This window comes from Lontra canadensis, unplaced genomic scaffold (assembly GCF_010015895.1).
Source record: "Lontra canadensis isolate GAN:19392208 unplaced genomic scaffold, GSC_riverotter_1.0 scaffold20, whole genome shotgun sequence".
Taxonomy (NCBI): Eukaryota; Metazoa; Chordata; class Mammalia; order Carnivora; family Mustelidae; genus Lontra; species Lontra canadensis.
The window spans coordinates 19272077-19293944 of NW_022631014.1; the positions used below are offsets into that span (position 1 = coordinate 19272077).

The following is a 21868-nucleotide window of genomic DNA, read 5'->3' on the forward strand; positions in this document are numbered from 1 at the left end:
GGGTCAAAAAGGTACAATCCTCAATATATTTAAGAAGTCAGATCTCAGTATGTTTTATATTTTAATAAACTCTAGGATGATAGGAGGTGTTATTTCTGACTGATGGTTAGTCTTACCCTGTGGTGATCATACAGCCGGCCCCATGCAAACCCAGGCCTCAGACAACCCCCTGTGGCTTAGAGCCCCAGCCCAGAACCACCTGCTCTAAGCCATTTGATACTCCCTACGCCAACCAACCTGCTTGAGATCCTCTCACTTCACAGCCAACAACACATTTTACTTTCAGACTCACTGACACATCTGGGAGCTGCCTGCTTCGAAGTTCTCCATGCCCTACCTCTGCCACCACTCAGCCTCTCCTCCAGCTGTCCTGCCTTTGGTCTCCTGGATGGGCACCGCCGTCATCTGCCCGGGCTTCAGCTGCCTCAGCTGATGTGCTCACATGGCTTGTCCCAGACCCCTCCCAGCATCTATCTCGACATGTGTCTACTTTCAAATACACTTTAGAAAACCTAAACAACAACTGTCTACTTTAATTTCTTCTTTTGTTTTAAATCCATAACTTTAAGAGGTTTTAATATTCATATCATTTATATTTTCAAGTGCTGCATCAACTGAAAACACTATCATCACACGGAACACGCTACGTGTATGTAGGTTTTAAACTTCTCCAAAACTGGGTTATCATGCCATAGAGTTTGAGACACACTTCACATCTCACCAAGTTTTATAAACCCCTTCTAACCATGCAAAACAGATCCATATGGTTATTAACCACAGATAGAGATCACGAGACACCTCTGTAAGGCATGTCAATTAAAGTTTACGGTGGGTCACCAGAATGATTCCTGAGACTGAGTTTTTGGTTTGAAAGCCACTTACATGAAGCCAGAAATACCTCTATCTCCTGCAAATGTACCCACCTGGGCCAGTTTTATGCTCATAAAGTGAGAGAAAAGCATTTACTGAGGTGATCTGAGTCAAAATAGTGGTTTCCCTAGCAACAGTCAGATAATTAACATAAATATATGGGATTTGAAGAAAATAACATGCCTATCTCCTGACTTTGCTAGCATCAATTTGGTCCTAGATCTGGCTCATTCAGTAACTCATGGAGTGCTAGAAACAGTGTTTGCTTCAATGGGCATCCTTTTCCTAACAAGGCAAACATGAGAAGCTAGAGGGTCGGCCTCCCCCTGCCCCATCTGTTTAACTGTGAAAAGAACTGCTGGTTCTCAGCTAACAGGAATTCAAATCCTCAGCAGCCTTTACTTTAGTAGTTTCTGGAATCACTAAATCTTAGGACATCTGGAACAAATCAGGTCCACTCACTGTAACAACTGGATTAAAGACAAAGAATACTTGGGGTGGGGGGAGGGCACAAAGGAATTCCCCAAATCTGCGGGCCACTCAGAGGTCTGATGTCATAAGACAGGATGGTGTGCCACGATGTGCGAGCCGACCCAGCCATGGTGTGGCGTCACCCTACCTGGCACATCAGCTGCTCCTAAAACCCGGCCACCACACACCCAAAATGCAAGAAGCAGATCCTCATTTCACGGAAGCTGGCAGGACAGATAACTCAAGAGAACCCAAATCAGCAGGGCCACTGTGGTCCCTTGACAAGAACGTCAGCTGTGGCCATAATTTTCCCGTGCTTTGAGCTCAAGAAGCAACTGGGGGACCTAAATGGTCACAGACAATTAAACGTGTTGAAATTACAAGCCTCCCCAGTTTGGAAACCTTTTTCCTGTGTGGTGAGGAGCCCTAGGAGCAAGGAGAATATAGGTCTGCCTGCCTGGGTCCTCTGGGGTTCCTTGAAGGCAGAAACAAGAATACACACAGCAGACAGAGCATGTCGAACAACCGTGAATGTGCCCACTTGTCCACAAAGTGGGTACCACATTCACTCCCCAGCCCATTTTCTCTCCCTTGGGCCCGAGGCACTAATTTTCTTGAGCTCATCAAAGTTCTGATGGGCAGTTACCTGTGTCTTTAATAAACCAAGAACAAGGGAGGAATGTATACTTTTTAATCAGTATATTTTAGACCCTAGGAGACAGAGAGTCAGGGAAATACTCCCTTCAGTGGTTTCCAAGTTTGGTCTTACCTTAAAAAAGAAAAATATAACATGACAACAATTTTATAATGAGGTCCCAGTTCTACCTAATAAAAATGTTCTGTCTACTTCTGTTAACAAAGCAAAACATTGGCTTCTCCATCATGTAACTTTTCTCATAATCAGGAAAAATTTCTGAACAGGGGTTTTTAGCTTGTTCTTTTGTGTCACCAGATACTCTTGGTGGTCTCCTGAAATGAACGGTCCCCTTACCAAAATAATGTTTTAAAATGCATAACATGAAAAATCAGATTACAAAGAAACCAATCATACGAAAACATGATAATTACATTTTAAAACATATGGTTTAGTAATATGTGTTCTTTCTTTTGTAACATTAAGTAATAAGATTTGGCAGTGGGTCTAGTAACTACCCTAACTTTGAAGTAGGGATGAATGTAAATGATATTTTGAAACAACTGCAACTTTGTAACTTGATAGGAAAGCATCAGTGATTTCTATGTGTGACAGTCAGAGTCCCCCTAATATTTCCTATGCTTTGTTGTCTACATTGATAATTGAATAAAATATGGCATTCCAGTTTGAAGTTAGTGAACATAGAGATTGTTTTCCTACTCAAGTTCACAAACTCTATGTACCCTATGCACAGATCACTAAGAGGATACGGACCCAGGTTAGAGCGTCTATCCTACAGGAAGGGGAGGGAGTGGGGCCAATGACAGGAAGGAGAGGCCATGCTGGGGGAGAGAGGAAAGACAAGAAAGCCATTTCTGAAAGGTGTATAATAAGATATTTACAAATGCTGTGGATTTCCTTCACCTCAATTCCACTGTCCCTGGACTAACAATGAGCCATCTTTAAAACTGATGAACCTGGGAAGGTGGGCCAGGGAAGTACATAGGTACAAAGAGAATCTTCTCCTTCTTGGCTTAAAAGGCTAATTTTTTTTGTGTGTGTTCTTCCACATGAGGAGAAAGAAACAAAAGGAACACTTTAAAAATTAGTTTTTCATTTTTGTTCTTGAAGAAACACAACTGTCGACCGAAACAATGGCATTCACCTCTTGTTCAAATTCCATTATCACAGAAAATATTCTTAAAAAAGAGCCCAGCACTCCAGTCAGGACCTGTGCAGTGAAAGCCATCCCTCACCAGGGTACCCCCCTCTCCTTTTATCCCTTGTGTCTGCAGAGCCCTCTTTAAAAACAAAGTCCTGGGGAAGAAGCAATTAGAAGTAATCCTAAAAACACAAAATCCTGGGGAGGCTGGGTGGCTTAGTTGGTTGTTTCCAACTCTTGGTTTGGGCTCAGGTCAGAATCTCAGTGTCGTGAGATCAAACCCTGCACCGGGCTCCACACTCTGCACAGAGCCTGCTTGAGATTCTCCTTCTCCCTCTGTCCCTCCCCCTGCTCACGCACTTAGATAAATGAATGAATGAATGAATGAATGAGTGAGTGAATGACACAATATCCCTCTCACCACCTGAAGGGACCTCCTACACATCACCCCATAGGCCTGGTTTTTATTTTTTATTTTATTTTAAAGATTTTATTTATTTGACAGAGAGAGAGAAGTCACAAGAAGGCACAGAGGCAGGCAGAGAGAGGGGAGGAAGCAGGCTCCCTGCGGAGCAGAGAGCCCAACGTGGGGCTCGGTCCCAGGACCCTGGGATCATGACCTGAGCCGAAGGCAGAGGCTTTAACCCACTGAGCCACCCAGGCGCCTCAGGCCTGGTTTTTAAAAACCAAAAAAACCCTTCCAATTCCAAGAGGACAGGTCAACAGTCTATTGGCAACTCTTTTCCTGATATCTGCTAAACACATTTGATTTCATTTTCTCTAAAAACTCACCTTCCTAAAAAAAAAATCAGGCTGCCTAGCTAGGCAATCTAAGAACGAACAAACAGGATGTCAGGTCAGTTTCCCTGGAAGCAGTCTCCGATGGGGATTCAGGTGCTTTTTCAAGGGATGCCATGGTGAGCAAGGGGCATGGAAGGAGGCTGGGGCAGGGAAGATGCTGAGCAAGACTGTGGTCTTGGGGAGAGTTCCTAATTCACAGGGGGGCTCTGGAGCACAAACTGTAGCATGGAATTACCTACACTTGAGACAAGGGGCTGGTCTTTTTGTCCCCCAAATGGGTCAGTCATTGGCTGAGAGCTGCACTGGGGTGGGTGTCACCTCCCAGGCAAGGTGACTCCTGTAAGCGAGGGCCATTCTCCAGACCAGAGGAGGGGCAGCTGTGAGCCCTTAGCAGCTGACACTTATGGCAGCTGGGACTGGGCATGTGCACAGTGCAAAGGATCTGGGTGTGGCACCAATAGCATCCACCCAGCCTCATCATGTTTGGGTCAAAAATCACCTGGCATGGGGTCAGAAAAGCAGAATCATAAAATCTAGAAGTTCTTTACATTGTACCTCCCTTCTCATGGCAATTTGCAAGGAACTGTGACTTACGGGTGGTCCATGTTAATACCCAAGTCTGTCACCTTTGGCTCTCAGGGAGGGGGCCGGTGACCACTAGGGACAAAGCCAAAGGCTCGTACCTCCTTGGCCACAGTTGTCTTGGGTTTTGCCTCTGTGGAGAGCAGCAGGGCCAGAACAAACTTAGGAAGGATGCTCACGAGGGGGCGTGTGCAGGACAACAAGAAGGGTGTGTGGGGGAAGATTTATTTTGGAAAACAAAACAACTACGTGTCCTTGGAATCTGGCTTTTCATACAGTAATAATAGTCTGCTCCAGGATGGGGGAGGCTAGTAATGGTGGCAAGAGACCACTGACCCAGCCACAGAATCAACCGCAAACACCTTCGCAAAGAAACAGCACGTGGCTCCCCGTCCGCTCTCGACTTGAGAGGTGAGGGGTCTAGTTACTACCTTCTCTCCATAGTTCCTTTTCTTAGCTTAAAAGTCCAAGGAGAGGGAAAGCAACAGCCATATCATTTTGATCCTGCTGGAAAGATGCTTACACATAAAACTTCCAGTGGTCAGCTCTATTTGGAAGCCAAGGAAAATATTACCAAATAAAATTTTATTAGGTACACCCGTGAAGCAGACCCAGGCTCCCCAGGTTGCTCAGGAGGGAGGTGGGCTATGGGCAGGCACGTTCCCAGTGGCTTCTGCGGTTGCCATGGTTACTCTGCAGCCCTGCCTTCCACATTCTTTTATGGATTCCCCATCCTCTCATTATCCAGATGGAAAGTCCCCATGTTTGCTCAGCATGCAGAAGGCCATCCCTGAAATCCAATATTTGCTGGGATAGATTGCTGCTCCTCGTGTGTGTGTGTGTGTGTGTGTGTGTGTTTGTCGGGCGTGGGGGAGTGGGAGGGATGCCTGAAAACGAAGTGACCTCCCCTCCATGTTCTCAATCTGCCCAACAAGGGAAACATGGTGAGTTCCTTAAGTGGTAGCCAACTGTCCCCAACCTTGCACTGAGACTGGTAAGCCATTTAGGAAGCTACAATTCAGATCCACCCTGAGATAGGAAATTCCTCCAATCATTTCCACTTGGCTAACAGCGTACTGGGCATCAGAGACTGCCCAGGTTCCCCAAGCTGCCATGGCCATTTGAAGACACAAGAGATGGGTCTAATGGCTAGGACACTGGACTTGAACTCAGAAATTCACCAGCACATGTTTTTCCTGCCACTGCCATGTAACTTTCTGTTGGACCTCAGATAAGTGACTCTAGTTCCTGCCTATCAGCTTCCCATTCTGTCCCTGAAATGCTGTGGCTGCCAGTACATACACACAAACCACCAACCATGAACCCCTGCAAGCTGGGCTAGTTTTTACCCTGCCTAGGTTACTCCATAGGACAACAGAGAGGGCATCTCAGAACCACAGAGTCACCCTCTGTGCTCATCCCTAGCCTGGCTAGAGCCAGGGCTCCAAAGAAACACAGCTGCTTGGCCTCGCTCCACTCAGGTCCCTCCCAGGATGACAGAGGGGCCAGAGGTCTTATCGTCTCTGCCTGGGATGTGCTGTGGACACATCCTTTACCTGCCTTTGCTGCTGTCCTCAGGAAAATGGGAACAAAGCTCCCAGCCCTGTGCCTGGCTTGTGGGTTTGCTCTAAAACCCAAATGCTCTTCAGCATGTGGGCATTACGTGGTCATGTTTGCCAGAGAAGGACAAAGCAGTAAGATACAAATAAATGTGATAGGAAATAAATTTACGATAGTAATGGAGAATGTTGGGTATCTGGCAAAACACTGGAAAGCAAGCATTCTCAGGAAGTTTTAAAGGGAAGAAGCCTTGGGACCAAAAGGTGCTATAATGCTCCTGTTAGAAACTCCAGAAGACGTTCATCAACTGAGATTCTTTGAAAAAGTGGGTGTAGCAGACATAACCCATGACCCTGCCACTCCCCTCGGATTGTTTCAGTCTTGCTGACTTCCAGCTGCCAGTGTTTGCATCTTCGTATCCAAAGGTCTTTTTCTAGAACCAGACAAGGCTGCTGTCACAGGCTGGTGGTACCAGGGAATTAACTGTCTCTACCCTCCCAACCCCAGAGTAGCCCACAACCAATGACTGAGAGTCAAATACCCCAGCCCCTTGGCCCCTCTGATGCAGTAACTATAAGGTGAGTGTTTTCCACGGTTCCTGAGCATCCCCTTGCAGGATGAAGCAGCAGCCGTCCACTGTGATATCTGGGTATGATGAACTGACTGATGGCTTCTCTCCACTCACATCCCCTGTCATGTGACATTGCAGCCTCTCCCATCAGGAAGCAGAGTTTATGTCCCCACCCCTTGAATCCCGTTGACTCTGTGACTTCACTTTGGCCAACAGTGTGTGACAATGAAACTAGACCTCATGAGTCCTTGGACATTGCTGTCCTAGAATTTGGATGCCTGCCCCACCATAAGAATAAGCCTGAGCTTGCTGGCTAGAGGACAAGGGACCACGTGGAGGCCAGTGGAGGAACTCTGGCCAACGATAAGCCAGTCATCACAAACAGAGGCAACCAGCCAACCTGAACTTGGCTGCCGATCTATGAGGGAGCCCAGGAGACCAGAAGACCCAAACAGTTGAGCCCAGCCTAAACAGATGATCCACAGAATCAAGAGATAAATAAACAGTGGTTTCTCCAAGGCATGAAGTTTTGGGATGATTTGTTACACAGCAATAAGTAACTGATATGCTAGTGTTACATCGTGATGCAGTAAACTGTCCCTATTTGTTTCCACCAAGCCTGGTATAGCCGTAGCCAGTGCTCTGTTACTATTTGTCAAATAAATGAGTATACTAGCGTCGTGTCACTTCCTGCCGGTGCGTAGAAGCTAGGCACTCTGGAAGGACACTGCTTCCTTCAACACCCTCCCTCCCCAGCCAGTGTGTGATTGTCTCTTTGCTTGCCTGAGTCTGCTAATTACCTTGCCCGGGGCCCAAATCCTACCCTCTGCCTAGGTAACTCCCACAGAAAGACCACCCACATGTCCTCTCAGCCTTGAAGTGTTCCTGAAATGTGGGAGACACACCTGCTGCCTCCCATTAGGGAACCCACATCAGAGCAAAAGCAAAGACTTATTCCAAGAGAGATGAGTGAGGATGAGCAATCCTTCCACTTATTCAACAACTCCTATTCACAGGAGCATTTCATTTTTCTTTCAAGAATAAACCCTCGAAAAAAACCTTTCCTGTTTCCAGAGATTCCAGAAACAGCAACTAAAAAAGCTAGCTGCTCCCAGTCAATAAACTTCTTTTGCATTTTTCTTCCAGATCTGAGACAGACAGCAAAGGAGAAAAACAGTAAATCTGAAGGCTAACATTCTGGCCAGGGCACAAGTTTTCCAGGTTTCTGATCAGCTCCTGCTCACCTTCCTTCATAAAACAACAAGGATGGCGGCTTTACAACTGAGGAAACTGCTGACGTGCCAGCCACAAGCTTCAGGTCAAATCTGAGGCCCTCCATGGAGAGGGAAATCCAGCCTATATGGATTAAAAACGTGTGACTCAATGCAGAGACCACCACCGACCCGGCAGGATAGGCAGCGACTGTCTCCAGAAGGGAACGCTGTGGTGTAAAGCTTCACATGTCCGACAGCTCATGAGGGAGCATGAGCAGGCACAGATGGAAGCCATCTTGATTGATAACGGATATTTTAACCAATCCGTCTCCTTTCAGGATGGGACTTTTCACACAGAGGACTTCCTCTCCAAGGTCACCAGGCTTGGTACTTCTGGTCCAGAGCCAGTGGGTATCAAACCCCAACAGCCACTGAGACTAGTGCATAGGAGGAGAGCAACACGCAGAATTAGCCATTCCTGGCTTTAATGGCTTGAGCAAGGAACCTGGCTTCCCCAAGCATCTGTATCCTCCCTACTAAAAGGAGTGTAATAATATTTACTTCCTAATGTCACTGAGAGGATTCAACGAAAGACTAATGCTAACTCTCATTTGCTGAGTGTCTGTTATATGCCAAGCACTTTTGGAAGCACTTAAATATGTTTTAATTCATGAATTACCTGGAATAACTTAATAAGGTGTCGCTATTATTTCTCTTGTTTTACTGATGAGGGAACAGGCACAGAGATGTTAAGCAACTTGCGCAAGGTTGCACAGCTGGTAAGATATGGTGTGGTCTAAGTATATGATGACCCTCAAGGGCATCCAGGGCATGGTGGGCATTCCATAGACAGGGGTCTCTTCCTCTTTATCAAACAAGACTTTACTTCTACCGCATGCTATGCAGTTGATGATTCTGGCCACTTTGCACTTTTGAGAAGAATCATTTGTTTCAGGTTCTAAATAGTTCTCTGGATGCAGCAATTCTTGTCTTGAAGGCTGATTTTTCATGGATGGAGCTACCTGTCACCCACCCAAGGATTCTGGGACATGCACTTGACCCCACACCTCCACTGTGATAACTGCATTGTTAAAGCTACCAACATAGGACCATTACATGTGGCCACTAGATGTTCTTCTAACTTCGTAAATATTTACTGTGTCTTTTCACTTCCCCTAAGAGTTCTTTCATTATTCAGGTTGGCTGGCCAGAAGGCACTGAAATGTTCCACTCGTCTCCTATGGGAAGCATCAAAATATATACGTATGTATTTTTAGATCAACTGCCGTAGTCTACATTTCTTTTTCTTTATCTTGATCATAGGTGCTATAGTCTTAGATACTCTGGGTATTCAGACAGACAAAACAAAACACAGTTGCATCCTTTTACAAATGGGAGTTTTCAGCTCTGTTCAATAGAAACAATCTGGACAGCCTCATCCCAGTCCTGGGCATTCTGGAAATGGCGTGTTTTGGGAATGAGCTCAAGCCCATTGAAGACTGTGCACCTTTAATTAAAGAGGTGATTGCTTTAAGAGACAGCAAGCCTGCCAGAATTCACGCTCTCTGGAGAGAAAAATCAAAACATCCATGGGTCCCTGTCACAGATAGCATTTCCTGGCTGGATCCCTGGCCACTATGGGGGACCCAATCACTCCCAGATGTCTTTCCCTCAAGTCTTCTCCAGACAAAAACTCTTCAGTATGGTGGGCACTTGACTGCTTTCAGCCACACACTTGGTCCTGAGCTGTCCACCCAGTCGTCAGAGGGATCTTTCTCTGTTACCACTCTGCTTCAACTTTTCAGTACAGTGGGTCGCAGCTAACATGAGAGCTAGGTTCTAGAGACACTATGAAAGGCAAAAGTCAAGTCCAAATTGCCCTTTTGAAGTCCTTGGGGAGGCACCACGGTGAGGACCAACACAACATGTCTCACAAGTCCAACACTGCCAAGGGTGCTCCTGTGCCAGGACAAAGGGATCCCATGGACCTGTGACAGGGACTAGGAAATGAGGGGGCTGGGGAAAAGCTGACTCAAAACTCAAGCTTTGGCTGAGTGGAATAGAAGACTAGATGACCCACACCATGTCGCTCCCAGTCTTTGCCTCAACCCTCACCAAGTCCTCCTGACCTCCTCACCTTCATTCCAGACACCTGCGGATCTTTGAGGGCATTGGCCCTCCACACCTCCATGCCTCTGCTCACATTTTCTCTCTGCCCAGAATACCTGCATCCTCTTCCTCATGCTCTTTCCTTCCTCCTCTTGGAAGCCGCTCCATGGTCCTATGATGATCCATCTTCCTCTCTTCTAGAACTGACCAGATGGTGCCACCACCCCCTGGCTGCCTCTCCCACCTACACGGTGCATGCTGGGAGAGCATGGCACACACACCGGTCATGTCGGCAGCTTGATGCCCAGTGTTTCCCTGATTTGAGCAGTTACGGGATGTGCATCCCACCCGGAGGCAATCACGGCTCCCACCCGGGGCAATCATGGCTCAACAGAGCTCAGTAATAAACCAGAGTAGCTCAGTTCTGGTTCAACAACCAAGATTTTGTCAACCAAATTCAGACCCTGGTTTCCACCAGCAGTTTAATGCCTGTGCCTTCCCTCACTTTGTACCTGGATCTACGTGAAGGTCTAAGGAAAACCACCATTTGATATTGTGTCTCTCCCCACCCAATTACCAATTAATGTTTCTTTGATGACTCCTCTGGGGACAGTCAGGGGCCCAAGATACAATGAAGGTTTAATGTGGGATCCAGACAAAAGGCTATTTTGAGAGACCAGGGGAGCCTCCTGAGAAATAACTCATCCTAAGGACAGGATCATAGCTTTTGCCCAAGGGCACCACTTCTGAGATTCAGAAAATCTCCTTACCCAGTCTCTAGGTCTTGTGTCTAAGTCAAGGATGACGGAACTACCAGAAAGGCTGAAACATCCCTAGAAACTATAAGATATCAGGAAAGAGAGCAGCCCTCTTCTTCATGTGGTAGTGCAGACTGTCTTTTAGGTCCCAGTTCACCCCTCCATGAACTTAGGTCCTCTGCTCTGTGACTTTGCAGTTCCTATCGTTAAGGGGGCACAAAATATTTTCCTGACTTGGGGGTCGGTCATATGACTTGCTGTGACCAACAGAGTAAGGCTCAAGTAACAGTGCACTGGGTCTGAGCTGGGATCTTAAGCGGTACTGCATGTTTCTGCTTGCCCTTTGTGCTGTCGCCAAGCCACGAGAAGGATAAGCCCATGCTAGCCGAGTGTTCCAGCAGGACAATGAAAGATATATGAAGCACAGCTAAACTGGGTCACCTGAACCTAGCCGAGATCAACCTACTCTCTGCTGAACCCCAGATGCATGGACAAGTCAGCCAAGATCCAGCTGAGTCCAGCCTGGACCCGCCAACCCTCAGTTAACCTGCAGATCCATTAAAAGAGATGACTGCTGTTTTAAGCCATTGAGTTTTGAGGTGCTTTGTTACACAGCCTTTCTCTGTGGCTAAATCTCGCTGATACATATGGGGGGTCTGGGTCTCGGCCACTGTAACTGTTCTGAAATTATCAATTTCTGGGCCCACAGAGCAGACCTGGTTCTGATCAACACTCCTGAGGGGCAGTCGAGGCTGTTTTAACCACCAGTCGAGGCTGTTAAAACCACTGTTTTAACTTACCAACCATGAGCCTTGGGTTTTATGTCTTAATACAAGAAATGCACAATGGCACAGAGATGAACTTGACTATGTCCATCAATGGGCAGCTGGAACATCAGGACTTCGCTAACCTAATACTTAACCTTGGAGCAAGTGAACATTTTCCCACCACATAAAGTTTTCTGATCCAAAACAAACTTCCAACATTTACTGTCTGCAAATTCATGTGTTTTTGTTTTATGTTACTTTGTCCCTAAGACACTTTTTGGAAGACCTATTTAAAACTGAAAGTAATGGCCTGATAATTTGTGAACTTTCTTTAGAACTGGTTTCTCCAATAACTGCTGGAACTTCTTTACCTTAAAAAAATTCTGATATCCACTTCTTTTATTTGAAGTCATTTTCTCAGCTTGGCAAAACGTGTGCCATTTTAATTTACCACTTTTGTCAGAAGTCAAAGTAATGCTAATTAACGTTTAAGTGGCTTGGAGAAGTATTTGTGTGTGTGGGGGGGTGTGTGTTATATCATCTTTTGCCCAATAAATGAAAACAAAAGATAAAGAATCTTAGTATTACTTTCTTTTGATAAATAATAGGTAATTTATCAACAAAAGTGTGTTTCAGTGCAGTCACTGGTTCATAATGGGATAGATATTTCTTACATCCACCCAAACTTAACTCTCATGGTTACAAATAAGGGACATACAATGGCATTTGGAGAAGTATCAAAAGTGAGGACAGTTTTTGAGCAATGGTAATACATGTATGGACAGACATTCTGGCCCCCAGGCTAAAACGATCAGCTAAAACGATCGTTCCAAAGGAACTGTCTTGAAAGGAAACCATTCTCTGAAATGTGGCCAAATGATTCAGGACCAGCACCTTCATCCTATAAGGTGTCTAAAATAAAAGGCTGGCAGAGAGGAAACAGGAGGCCTCTGTGTGGTTTACCTTCGCCAGGAGGACTCTCGTACTGGGGGAGGGAAGCCTGAAACAACAGAGCTGTTCTGTTTCCGGGGATCACATCGCCTACCCCTCCCGGCACACCCTCCTGCCACCAAAGAGCCTTCACCTGTTGTGAAAGCAGATGCCATTGTTAAGTGTGGGGGGAAACATTAAAAGAATCTTATTATAATATTAAGTCAAATCATAGGAACTGTCCCAGTTAAACCCTGGCAATTTCTTATGGTTCAATCTCATACAATGAGTAACTATAAAATACTCCCTCCATCACACCAATACTCACAGGAATCAGAAATACAGGCTAAACTGTGAGATATGCAGAACTGTAAATGAAACAAAGAGCAAATCATCCCCACCAGAGGATAGCTATTGTTAAAATTATTGCAGGGAAGCCTGGGAGGCTCAGTGGGTTGAGCCTCTGCCTTTGGCTCAGGTCATGATCTCAGTGTCCTGGGATGGAGCCCTGCACTGGGCTCCCTGTTCAGCTCAGCCGGGAGTCTGCTCGACCCTCTCCCTCGCAGCTCCCACACGCTCTCTTTAGCTTGCTCCCTCTCAAGTAAAAGCTTTTTAAAAAAATTATTGTATAATATACATGCTTCTTGTTAAGCTATAAAATACTGTTGTAGAGCATTGCATCCCACCAATTCTAGTTCTCCTCTTTGTGGGGTGGGGGGGCACTCTGCACATTCAGGCTTCAGGCCTGGGGTCCTGACAAAGGAGCCTCCCAGAACGAGGTGGCAGGAGGAGGGCTGGGTTACCTGGAGAGCAGCAGCTGACCCTGGAGCTGTAGGTCCGCGGCACAGTCCTCTGAGCGGCAGTTCCTTTCAAAGACGGTCTGTGGGGGAGAGAAGACAGGAAGAACAGGATTTAACGGCAAAGGAGTAAATATCAGCCAACTATTTCCTTCCAAATCAGCAGGAACTCCTTCTGTGAAAGCTTCCCACTCTCTCCTCCCGGGAAGTCAGCCCCCCACCGACGTGAGGGCTCCTCCTCCTCCTCCTCCGGGGGAACCCACAGTAGTGGGGGGCTGGGCTGCAGCATGCCTTCCTCCTGTGGTTAATGTCTCAGGCTGCTGAAGTGCTTCTTCTAGTAGGTTCCTCAAGAAGGAACCTCTTCCTTGAGAAGATCCTTAAATGTTCTCGGATGGTGCATGAATAATAATCCAGTTGCGTAAAGAATTCTTAGATTACAGTGTGGTCATTTCCTTCTGTTTGCTCTCTTGAGGAGGCAGAAAGTCTCTGATGGAGGTGGGTTCTGCCTGAGTGATGGGATATGATAATGTTTAGCTGCAAAGAGAACAGTCTAAAAGGCCTTGTGGCTATCAGGCTGAGGGTACTACACCAGGGCTGAGCAGACGCTTTCCCGCATCTTAGGGGTAGGGAGTGGGCAGCCTCCAGAACAGATCGCACCTCAATGGCCAAAGCCCCACCCAGTGCTGGGGCCCAGCTCTCAGTGCGCCAAGCCAGCCCGCTGTTCAGAGTGCTTGTGCAGTGCGCTGAGCTGGGCCTGTGTGGAGGCTGGCTGGGGAATCGGGGGCGGCACGTTGGGAGGACTTAGTTTTCCCCTATACCCCACAACAGGGTGGCCGGTCCCTCCCTTACACTCGACTGGAGCTCTGGAGTGCTCTGACATGTCTCTAAGGACAGCAGACTCCCCACGTTCCCGTTCCCAACTGTCAGACACTGCTCACTACTGGGAAGTGGCTTTGATCATTTTGGATTTTGGAGAGAAGAGCCTGTTGTCATTTTTCAGTTGTAAGTCATTCACTATTAAACTTCTCTGTCACTGATCATGCCTGTGGGTTTTTCCCCACCACAGAACATAGTTCCAAGGGATTTGTTCCCGTCCCGCGGGGTACGTCCAGGCGGTGCTCAGAGCGCCAACACGGGCTCCAGTGAACTTGCTGGCTCATGGACAGTCTAGACCTACCAGACAGAACATTTCTGCCTATGGAAATTCATATTCCTCCGTCACATTTCCAAAAGAATAAAGTGCCCCAGCCAACATTCCCTGCCTTGATTGTGGCAGGGGGGAAAATCACGGAAGTCTTGGGCAAAAGAAGGAAATTCCCGTGTTCTTTCGGACACTACTGGGAGGAAGGAGAGAGCCAGATTTCCAGGAGAATTTGATAGAAGACACTGGGTCTTTGTTTGTGATCTCAAGCAAGGAGAGAACAGCAGGAAGCTGATGTGGACTGCATGGATGTCTTCGGAGACAGAGGCAGGCTCTCTGAGAGTAGGGATGAGGGGAAAGCACCGAAGGTGGCTTCACCTTTGAAATTGAACCTGAAGGTCCCTCCTTGTCATGCCCTGACTGAGGCCTTGAACTTAACTTTGTTTTTTGTAATTTCACATTTTCCTTCAAAGGAACTTTCCTCCCACATTATATAAGCTTCAGGTCCGACGATACCAAGCCCTGGCCCTGCTGACAGGCTCCTCTCAGTGCGAGGTTTTCCAGGGTCACAGGCGAGAGGGACAGTTTGGGTTCCCCATTGTTGGGTGAGGGGGGGACGTGGGTAAGAAGTGATAAAGAGGATGTGGCCTCAATCATCCTGCGGTATACAATCTGAGAAGACCTTGTCCCCACCCTCCTCACCTCTGTCCCTCTGGCTCTCTTGTGCTGACTGCCCCCTCAGACTAGCCTTCCATCTTCGCATTGGAAAAGCAGGGCCTCCACTGAAGCCAGTCTCCAGTTCCTCCACCTCATTCGCCCAGGGTGTGTCTTTGCATCCCTCCATGAGCGAACCAAAACCACATCTCTGAGACCCCCACGAGCTCAGGCTTCCATTGTTAAGTTCTTGTAGCTCCGGGCACTTTCTCCTGTTACCACTCATCTCGTTCGTAACTAACTGATTTTATCATTACATGTTTCCTGTTTATGTCCCCTGCTAAAATTAGGCTCCGTGAAGACGGGGACCATATTGGTCCTGCTCACCTTTGTCCCTGTCCCCAGAGCCTGGCACGTCGAGGTTGTCTGGCCAACCCTAGAGGACCACGTGGTGCTCTGAGAGCTGGGGTGACCACTGAAATGGGGAGCCCCAAGTGGATGCTCCAATCTGGGCCAATGCTAATACACTGATCATCCTCGCCAAAGCTCCACACCCATCCCTTAGCAACATGCAAGCGTAGAGTCTCTGATAAGGAACCTGTGGCTTCGTGGAAGCTCATTGTCCTTGGTCTGCATTCCCCTTGTACCCTACTATTTCCCATCCCTGAAACTGGCTTAGGTCTCCCAGTGCTGCTAAATTTCCACCCAACAAAAGCAAGCTCCGAGTCCATCATTTATATATATATTGATGTACACACACGGGGATACACACACACACACTGCACACATGTTATATGTGGGCACTCACCAGCTAACATGAAGCACGACCTATCCTGAGAAGATAAAGCACCAGCTCAGAAATTAACCCAGAACTTAATTTCCACAGTTATAAAATGAAAACAAGCCAAGGTTTCAGGCAAAGACCCTCCCAGGCTGGGAACGCAGTTGTCTTATGGGTAGAATAGCAAGACAGAGGGAGTCAAGAGACCTGCCTCATGCACCAGGGAGGCTGAGGTTGAAACTCAGAGTTCCCCTGCTTTGGACCTGGATTTGTCTCTCTGGGTAAGTAACTGTATTGTTTTCCAAGGAACTGAAAAGCATCTTTCTGGGGCAGAAGGTGGGCAGACTAAGGCCTCAGAATGCCAGCTGATAACATAGAGTTTCCAGAAGCCAAGAAAGACTACTTCTCCTTTACTAAGTACAAAGAGTACAGGTTCTCCATGAAGCCAGTGGGCCAAACTCCCACTTTTTCTCTTAGGAACAACCCTGAGTGCCAACCAGGCCTCTAAGAAATTCCTCCGCCCACCTTTGCCCCTCATCTCCCTGGTGTTCTAGGCAAACACAAGCTTGGCTGTCTGAATCGGACAAATTCCCCACCAGCTTGGAAGTGGTCTTTCCCACTTTCCTCCAGCCTCCACCTACTGGTTGGCAAAGCCCTGTCTGTTTCTTTACCTGGAAGATGAGAGAAGCCACCATCTCTTAATTCCTCTCTGGTAAAAACAGATAAATGCTTTCTCTCAGGAGACAACCGTTTCCTGCCTCAGGCTTCAGAGACTTGCGGACACCCAGCAGCCTCCTCATACTCACAGACTACATTTCCATGTTGGCTCCTGCCTCACTCTGGTCTTCACCCAGATTTCTAATGGAGATTAGTTTTCCTCCTCCCCAAATCCTTCCTCTGTTTCTTTTAGAACAGAGTCAGCCGACTTCATCTGTAAAGGGTATCTAGTAAACCCATTTCGCTCTAGGCTGTGCAGTCTCTGTTGTAACTAGTGCTGTGAGAGCAGCCATATGCGCCATGTAAAGAAACAGGCATGGCTGTGTCTCAATAAAACTTTATTTATAAGAATAAGCAGCAGACCAGATTTAGCCTGCAGCTTGTGGACTCCTGTTCTAAAATATTTATCTATTGATTTCCTCATTCTCTTCAGCCAAGGGGCGGGGGGGGGGGGGGGGATACAATGAATTCAGCTCAAGTTACAGCTCTCTGAGCCAAAGTACAGAGGCTAGAGTTTTCTTCCCAACGCTGTGGCCACCAAGGCCAACACAGCCTTGGGGATGTGTGGCTTGTGGCTGGCAGTTCAGTGGCTGTCCTGGCCAAGGCTGACTGCAGAGAGGAAGCTGTCTGGATGTTCAAGCTATGGGGTGCCCACTTCCCTTACTCAAATCCATGTTGGAAAAAAATCTTCACTTCTGATCTAGTGGGAAGTAGGATTCTTCACCTATTCCAGCTGTCATGTTCATAGGAGGATCAATTTCTTGGACTTGGTGATATTTGCAGTAAATATATATATATATATATATATATATATAATCATTGACACAGATTAGATACTGTTTACAGGGTTGCTATAGCAACCCCATCCATGCTGAGGCCTGAGAAAATAGGACAACTGGACTGGGTGGGAATATATGCTTTTCATATCCCACCCCCAAGGGGGCCAAACAAGAAGGCTATTTTTAAGCTAACACGAGTGAGGCATTTCCTGATGGGCAATGTGACTTAGCAGGGGGTCTCTGCCTGGACAATGGGAGATACATTTCTGAACTGTTGCTCCTCTCCCAGTCCCATAGAAGCTCCCAGAGGCCTGGCCATACGTAAACCATGTCTGTAACCCCCAGCACGTAGTACAGGGTTAAAAAAAATGTGTAAATGCCATGAATTTCTCTTTCCAATTCTGTTTTAGTGGGCTCCTTTTTCCAGAATCCAACACTGTGTTTAACACTGGGACCACTGGGTGGTCCCAGGATTTCTGGATTCAGCCCTGTGCCCAAATGAAGAAAGGAAATATCTCTTTGCCTGGTATTTAAAATAAGGTCATACAGACAGAGTTGCTTTCTAAAAAATATCATGACCACAGGAATAAATGAAAGACAAATACTTCATAAATTGAAGTGGAGGAATTTCTTCCGTATCAGGGTCTGTACAAATTATCCTTTTAGATTTTGAAATCATGGGAGAACAACAGTCCCACTGGTCTTCCTCTAAAGCAAACACAGCACCAATTTTGCCTCATGTCTTTATGGAAAAACTGGAAGTGATTAAGTTCTGTCTGGGGGTATCCTTCGGTTTACTCCATGGTCCTGCAGTTCACAGCACACTCCCCTCTGCCTAAAGACAGCCTTTCCCATGGTCCTGCTCCACCTCTATGAGAAACTAGCAAGAGCTGAGCTGGCCCACGGGGGACTGCACCTGGCCTCTTGGCTCCCCTGGACTCCAGGACTGCCTGGGCCTGGCTGGCCTTTTACAAGCCACATTTCACGTCCCCCTACAAACCCTGCCTTTTAATATCAGCCATAAACTTGCTCCTAGAGACCTTCTGGCCCCCAGGTCCCGAAATGCGCTCCCTTGATTTTTCATCCTGGAATCTTTGTGTGTCCTATGCTTCATTTATCATTTTTTTTTTTTTAACAGCTACTACTAACTAGTCACGAGAGGCAGAAAATAGAACCAGGAATAAAGGTGCTGGTGCCGAAAGAGGAAAGGAAGAACATGCTAGCTGTATTTCTAAAGGCTGCAGAGCCAGATGCATTCAGGCAACTGGGAGGAAGACTGGAGAGGCTGCCAGCAAGACCCTTCTCACACACCCACTCGAGCCTCACCTCAGTGGGGCTCCAGGTATAACTTCAAGTAGCAAGGCCTGGCCTCTGACTTCCTCAGTCCCCTCCGAAGGTGACCAAGGCGGGGCTAATGTTTCTTCCCCAGGCAGAGACTATCCACAGGACATGTGTCCTTTCTTGTTTATATACACACAGCATGGGCTCATGGGCAAGGTTTTCCATAAGGCAGGATGAAGGAAAGAAAACCCAACAGGCCTGAAGATTTGGGGGAAAACCACTATATTTTCCCTCAAAGAGTTGTGGGGGATCAGGACACACTCTTTCCGTAAGTTGCAGAGATGAAGCACTAAAGAAGAAAGCTTGCAGACTGCATGGGTCACTCTACCAGGTACAGCCCAGCCTTTGAGAGATGGGAGTCACCTCTCCTCTGTTCTTGGGGTTAACACTGGAGGAGAAGCCAGAGACATGGAGATGTAACTGGACTTCTGTGGTCATCAGGGAAGCTGAAGTACATGTCTTCCTCACACATAGTTGAAGCTAGATGGCCTTCGCATGTGTTTCACCGAGATGCCCTTTCTGAAAAGATTACCCAGCAGCTGATGACAAGCAGCTGATGCTTATGAAAGGGGAGGGGGTGATCTGGTTGGACCAGGGATGGGGGTGGAAACTTCTTCCTCTAATCCTGCCCCCTCTTCTGCCGGACCAAACTGCTCCCTTGAATCCAGGTGCTTAATTTGCCCCCCAACACCCACCCCGAGCAGACTGGATGGTCTCTGAAACCCATCTGGCCCCGGGTCTTCAGTGACAAGCTCTCTCTGTTTCATCCTTCTGACCCCTCGGCTTTGCAATGTTCGGCAGACTCCATATGTGATAACGAAAATAAACCTTCGAGCTGGCCTTTTAAGGCACCTGGGTGCCTCACCTGGGAAACTATTACCTCATGTCCAGGCTGAACAAACAGTGAGTTCTCGAAGGCTGGGGCTCTATTTCCACACACACAGGCATTGTGGGGGACAGAGGGTGATGATTTCCAGCACAATGGAGGCCTGAAATTTATGGCTTCAACATAATTCCAAATTCACATTAGAGTAAAACAGCCCCCTTTTCCCTTGAAAGATGACAAAGTGAGTATTCTCAACACAGGCAATGCCTCTTCCTTCACCAAGCGTATTTCCTCCACCTTGTTTTTTGGAAAGGACATTCACACGTGCACAAACGGACTACCACTGTTAGTGAATCACCCTGATTGCACACATGCTCTCCTGCCTGGGAGGAATTCCCAGAGAGCTCATAGAGCACATTTAAAAAAATTAGACAGGGGCGCCTGGGTGGCTCAGTGGGTTAAAGCCTCTGCCTTTGGCTCGGGTCATGATCCCAGGGTGCTGGGATCAAGCCCCACATTGGGCTCTCTGCTCAGCAGGGAGCCTGCTTCCTCCTCTCTCTGCCTACTTGTAATCTCTGTCTGTCAAATAAATAAATAAACCCTTTAAAAAAAATTAGACAGCTTGGCTGAATCTGTCAATGAAAAAATTCTGATAGGATGTCCACTCTTTGCAGGAAGCCCTAGCCTTGTGTCCTTTCAGAGCAGCCACTGAGGGCTAGGCACTGTGTCAGCTACCAGGAACCAATAGAAAATGAGACAAAATAGATCCCTGCCCTCTTGGGCCTCCATTCAAGTGAGGGAGACAGAAAAGCCATTAGACAAAATAATAACAAACGTGACAGGTTTCATGAAGGAATCAAATAGTTTAGTCAGGGAATACAGATAGTTCGAGGAGTATGGTTCTCTGCAGAGGTGATATGTCAGCTGAGACCTGAAAAATGAAGAACAGGCTGTGAGAAAGACACAGCGAGAGCTTTCTACAAGAGATATCAGCATGTGCAAAGGGCCTGAGGCAGGAGAGGGTTTGGTGAGTTTGAGGGTGGTTGGCGTGCAGTGTGTAGCCAGCACTGGATGACCCTGGAGAGGCCAGGGCCCCACTGCACAGGGTCTGTGGACCTCAACAAGAGTCTGGATGTTCTTCTAAGGGCAGAGGGAAACATGGGGGTGGCAGGCATTATAAAGAGAAATGACCTGGTCCAGGTGAGAAATTATGGTGGTCTGGACTACAGTGGTGGCAGCAGAGAGGAGGTGTAGAGGTGGGGATTCACACACCATTCCAGCTTGAGCTGGTGGTGTAGATCACCCCCATACCATCCCCTCTAGGACAGGGCCATCTCTGGGCCTGACAGGCAAGGACCAGCACTGAAGATCACAAGAGGTCCATACAAAGAACCAGCCAGAGCCCTTAGATAGTGTCACTGCCTGCTCCCCGAGGAACCTACTCAGGGACCAGCTGAGACTGGACATACCCTAGCAGAAAGGAATCAGCTTCAGTGGAGCATCTCTTTCTTCCAGCCCTGCTGAGATGCTCACATGGTTTGCCCCATTCTTTCCTCACGATAATGCTGTGAAGCTGCCTTGTCCCCTCCACTCACTGGGGAAGAGATGGAGGCTTCCGGAGGCTAGGTGACCTGCCCCCCCCGCCCCAGGAAGGGAAGAGCAGAATCTAATGCCGTCTCATCATTTCATGTCCCTCATATATTATTTCACAGAATCCCACGATCCCTCCCGGGCAGGCAGAGCAGATGATGGCATCCCAAGTGACAGGTGATAAGGGGACTCTCAGGAGCTAAGTCACTTGCCCCATGCCACTGGGTGCATACATTCTGCCTTGGCTTGGGACCCTGATCTCACTCTATGAGCCCCTGACTATGATCCTTTTCCAGAGAAGCCAGGGGAAGAAAGCAGTCCTGGGGTTCTCTGGGGCGCGGAGCACGTTCATTTTCTACTGCTGCAGTAATGCATTAGCATAAACCTAACATTTGTCTACAAAGTGGGCGATCTGGAAGTCCAGCCCCAGCCAGGTCTCTGGGGGTCTCCTGAGCAAGCCTGAGAGCAATCAGAGTTTTCCAAGCTCTACCCAGTGTAGAGGGTTTGAAGACAGGGCTTCTGTCATAGCCACTGGTATGCTCATCTGAGGGGAAAGGTAAGGGACCTAGCTTCCTTCCCAGCACACAGGCCAGATGGGACCCTACAGAATTCTTCCCATCAGTTCCATACTGTTTCAGCAGCTGAGACCACTAGGAACTAATAATGAGTCAACTCTCTGAGTCTTCCACACTGAACCTCTGAGAACTCACATGCAAGGTCTTCCTGGGACCACTGTGAGAGCTCCCAAGTGCCTCCAGGCCCAGGCAGACCAGTATCCCCAAGGAAGGTCTCTGGTCTCCCCACACTCAAAAA

The 21868-nt window shown here is 47.6% G+C and overlaps 1 protein-coding gene across 1 annotated transcript in view; it reads right to left on the minus strand.

The window, feature by feature from the left end:
• The window catches only part of ITGA9 (integrin subunit alpha 9), a 326387-nt gene that overhangs the window by 128923 nt on the left and 175596 nt on the right, over positions 1 to 21868 (minus strand). Inside the window, exon 17 of the mRNA XM_032861219.1 lies at positions 13233 to 13309. Within this exon, the coding sequence (XP_032717110.1) occupies positions 13233 to 13309 (77 nt within the window). The remainder of the gene's footprint in view (positions 1 to 13232; positions 13310 to 21868) is intronic.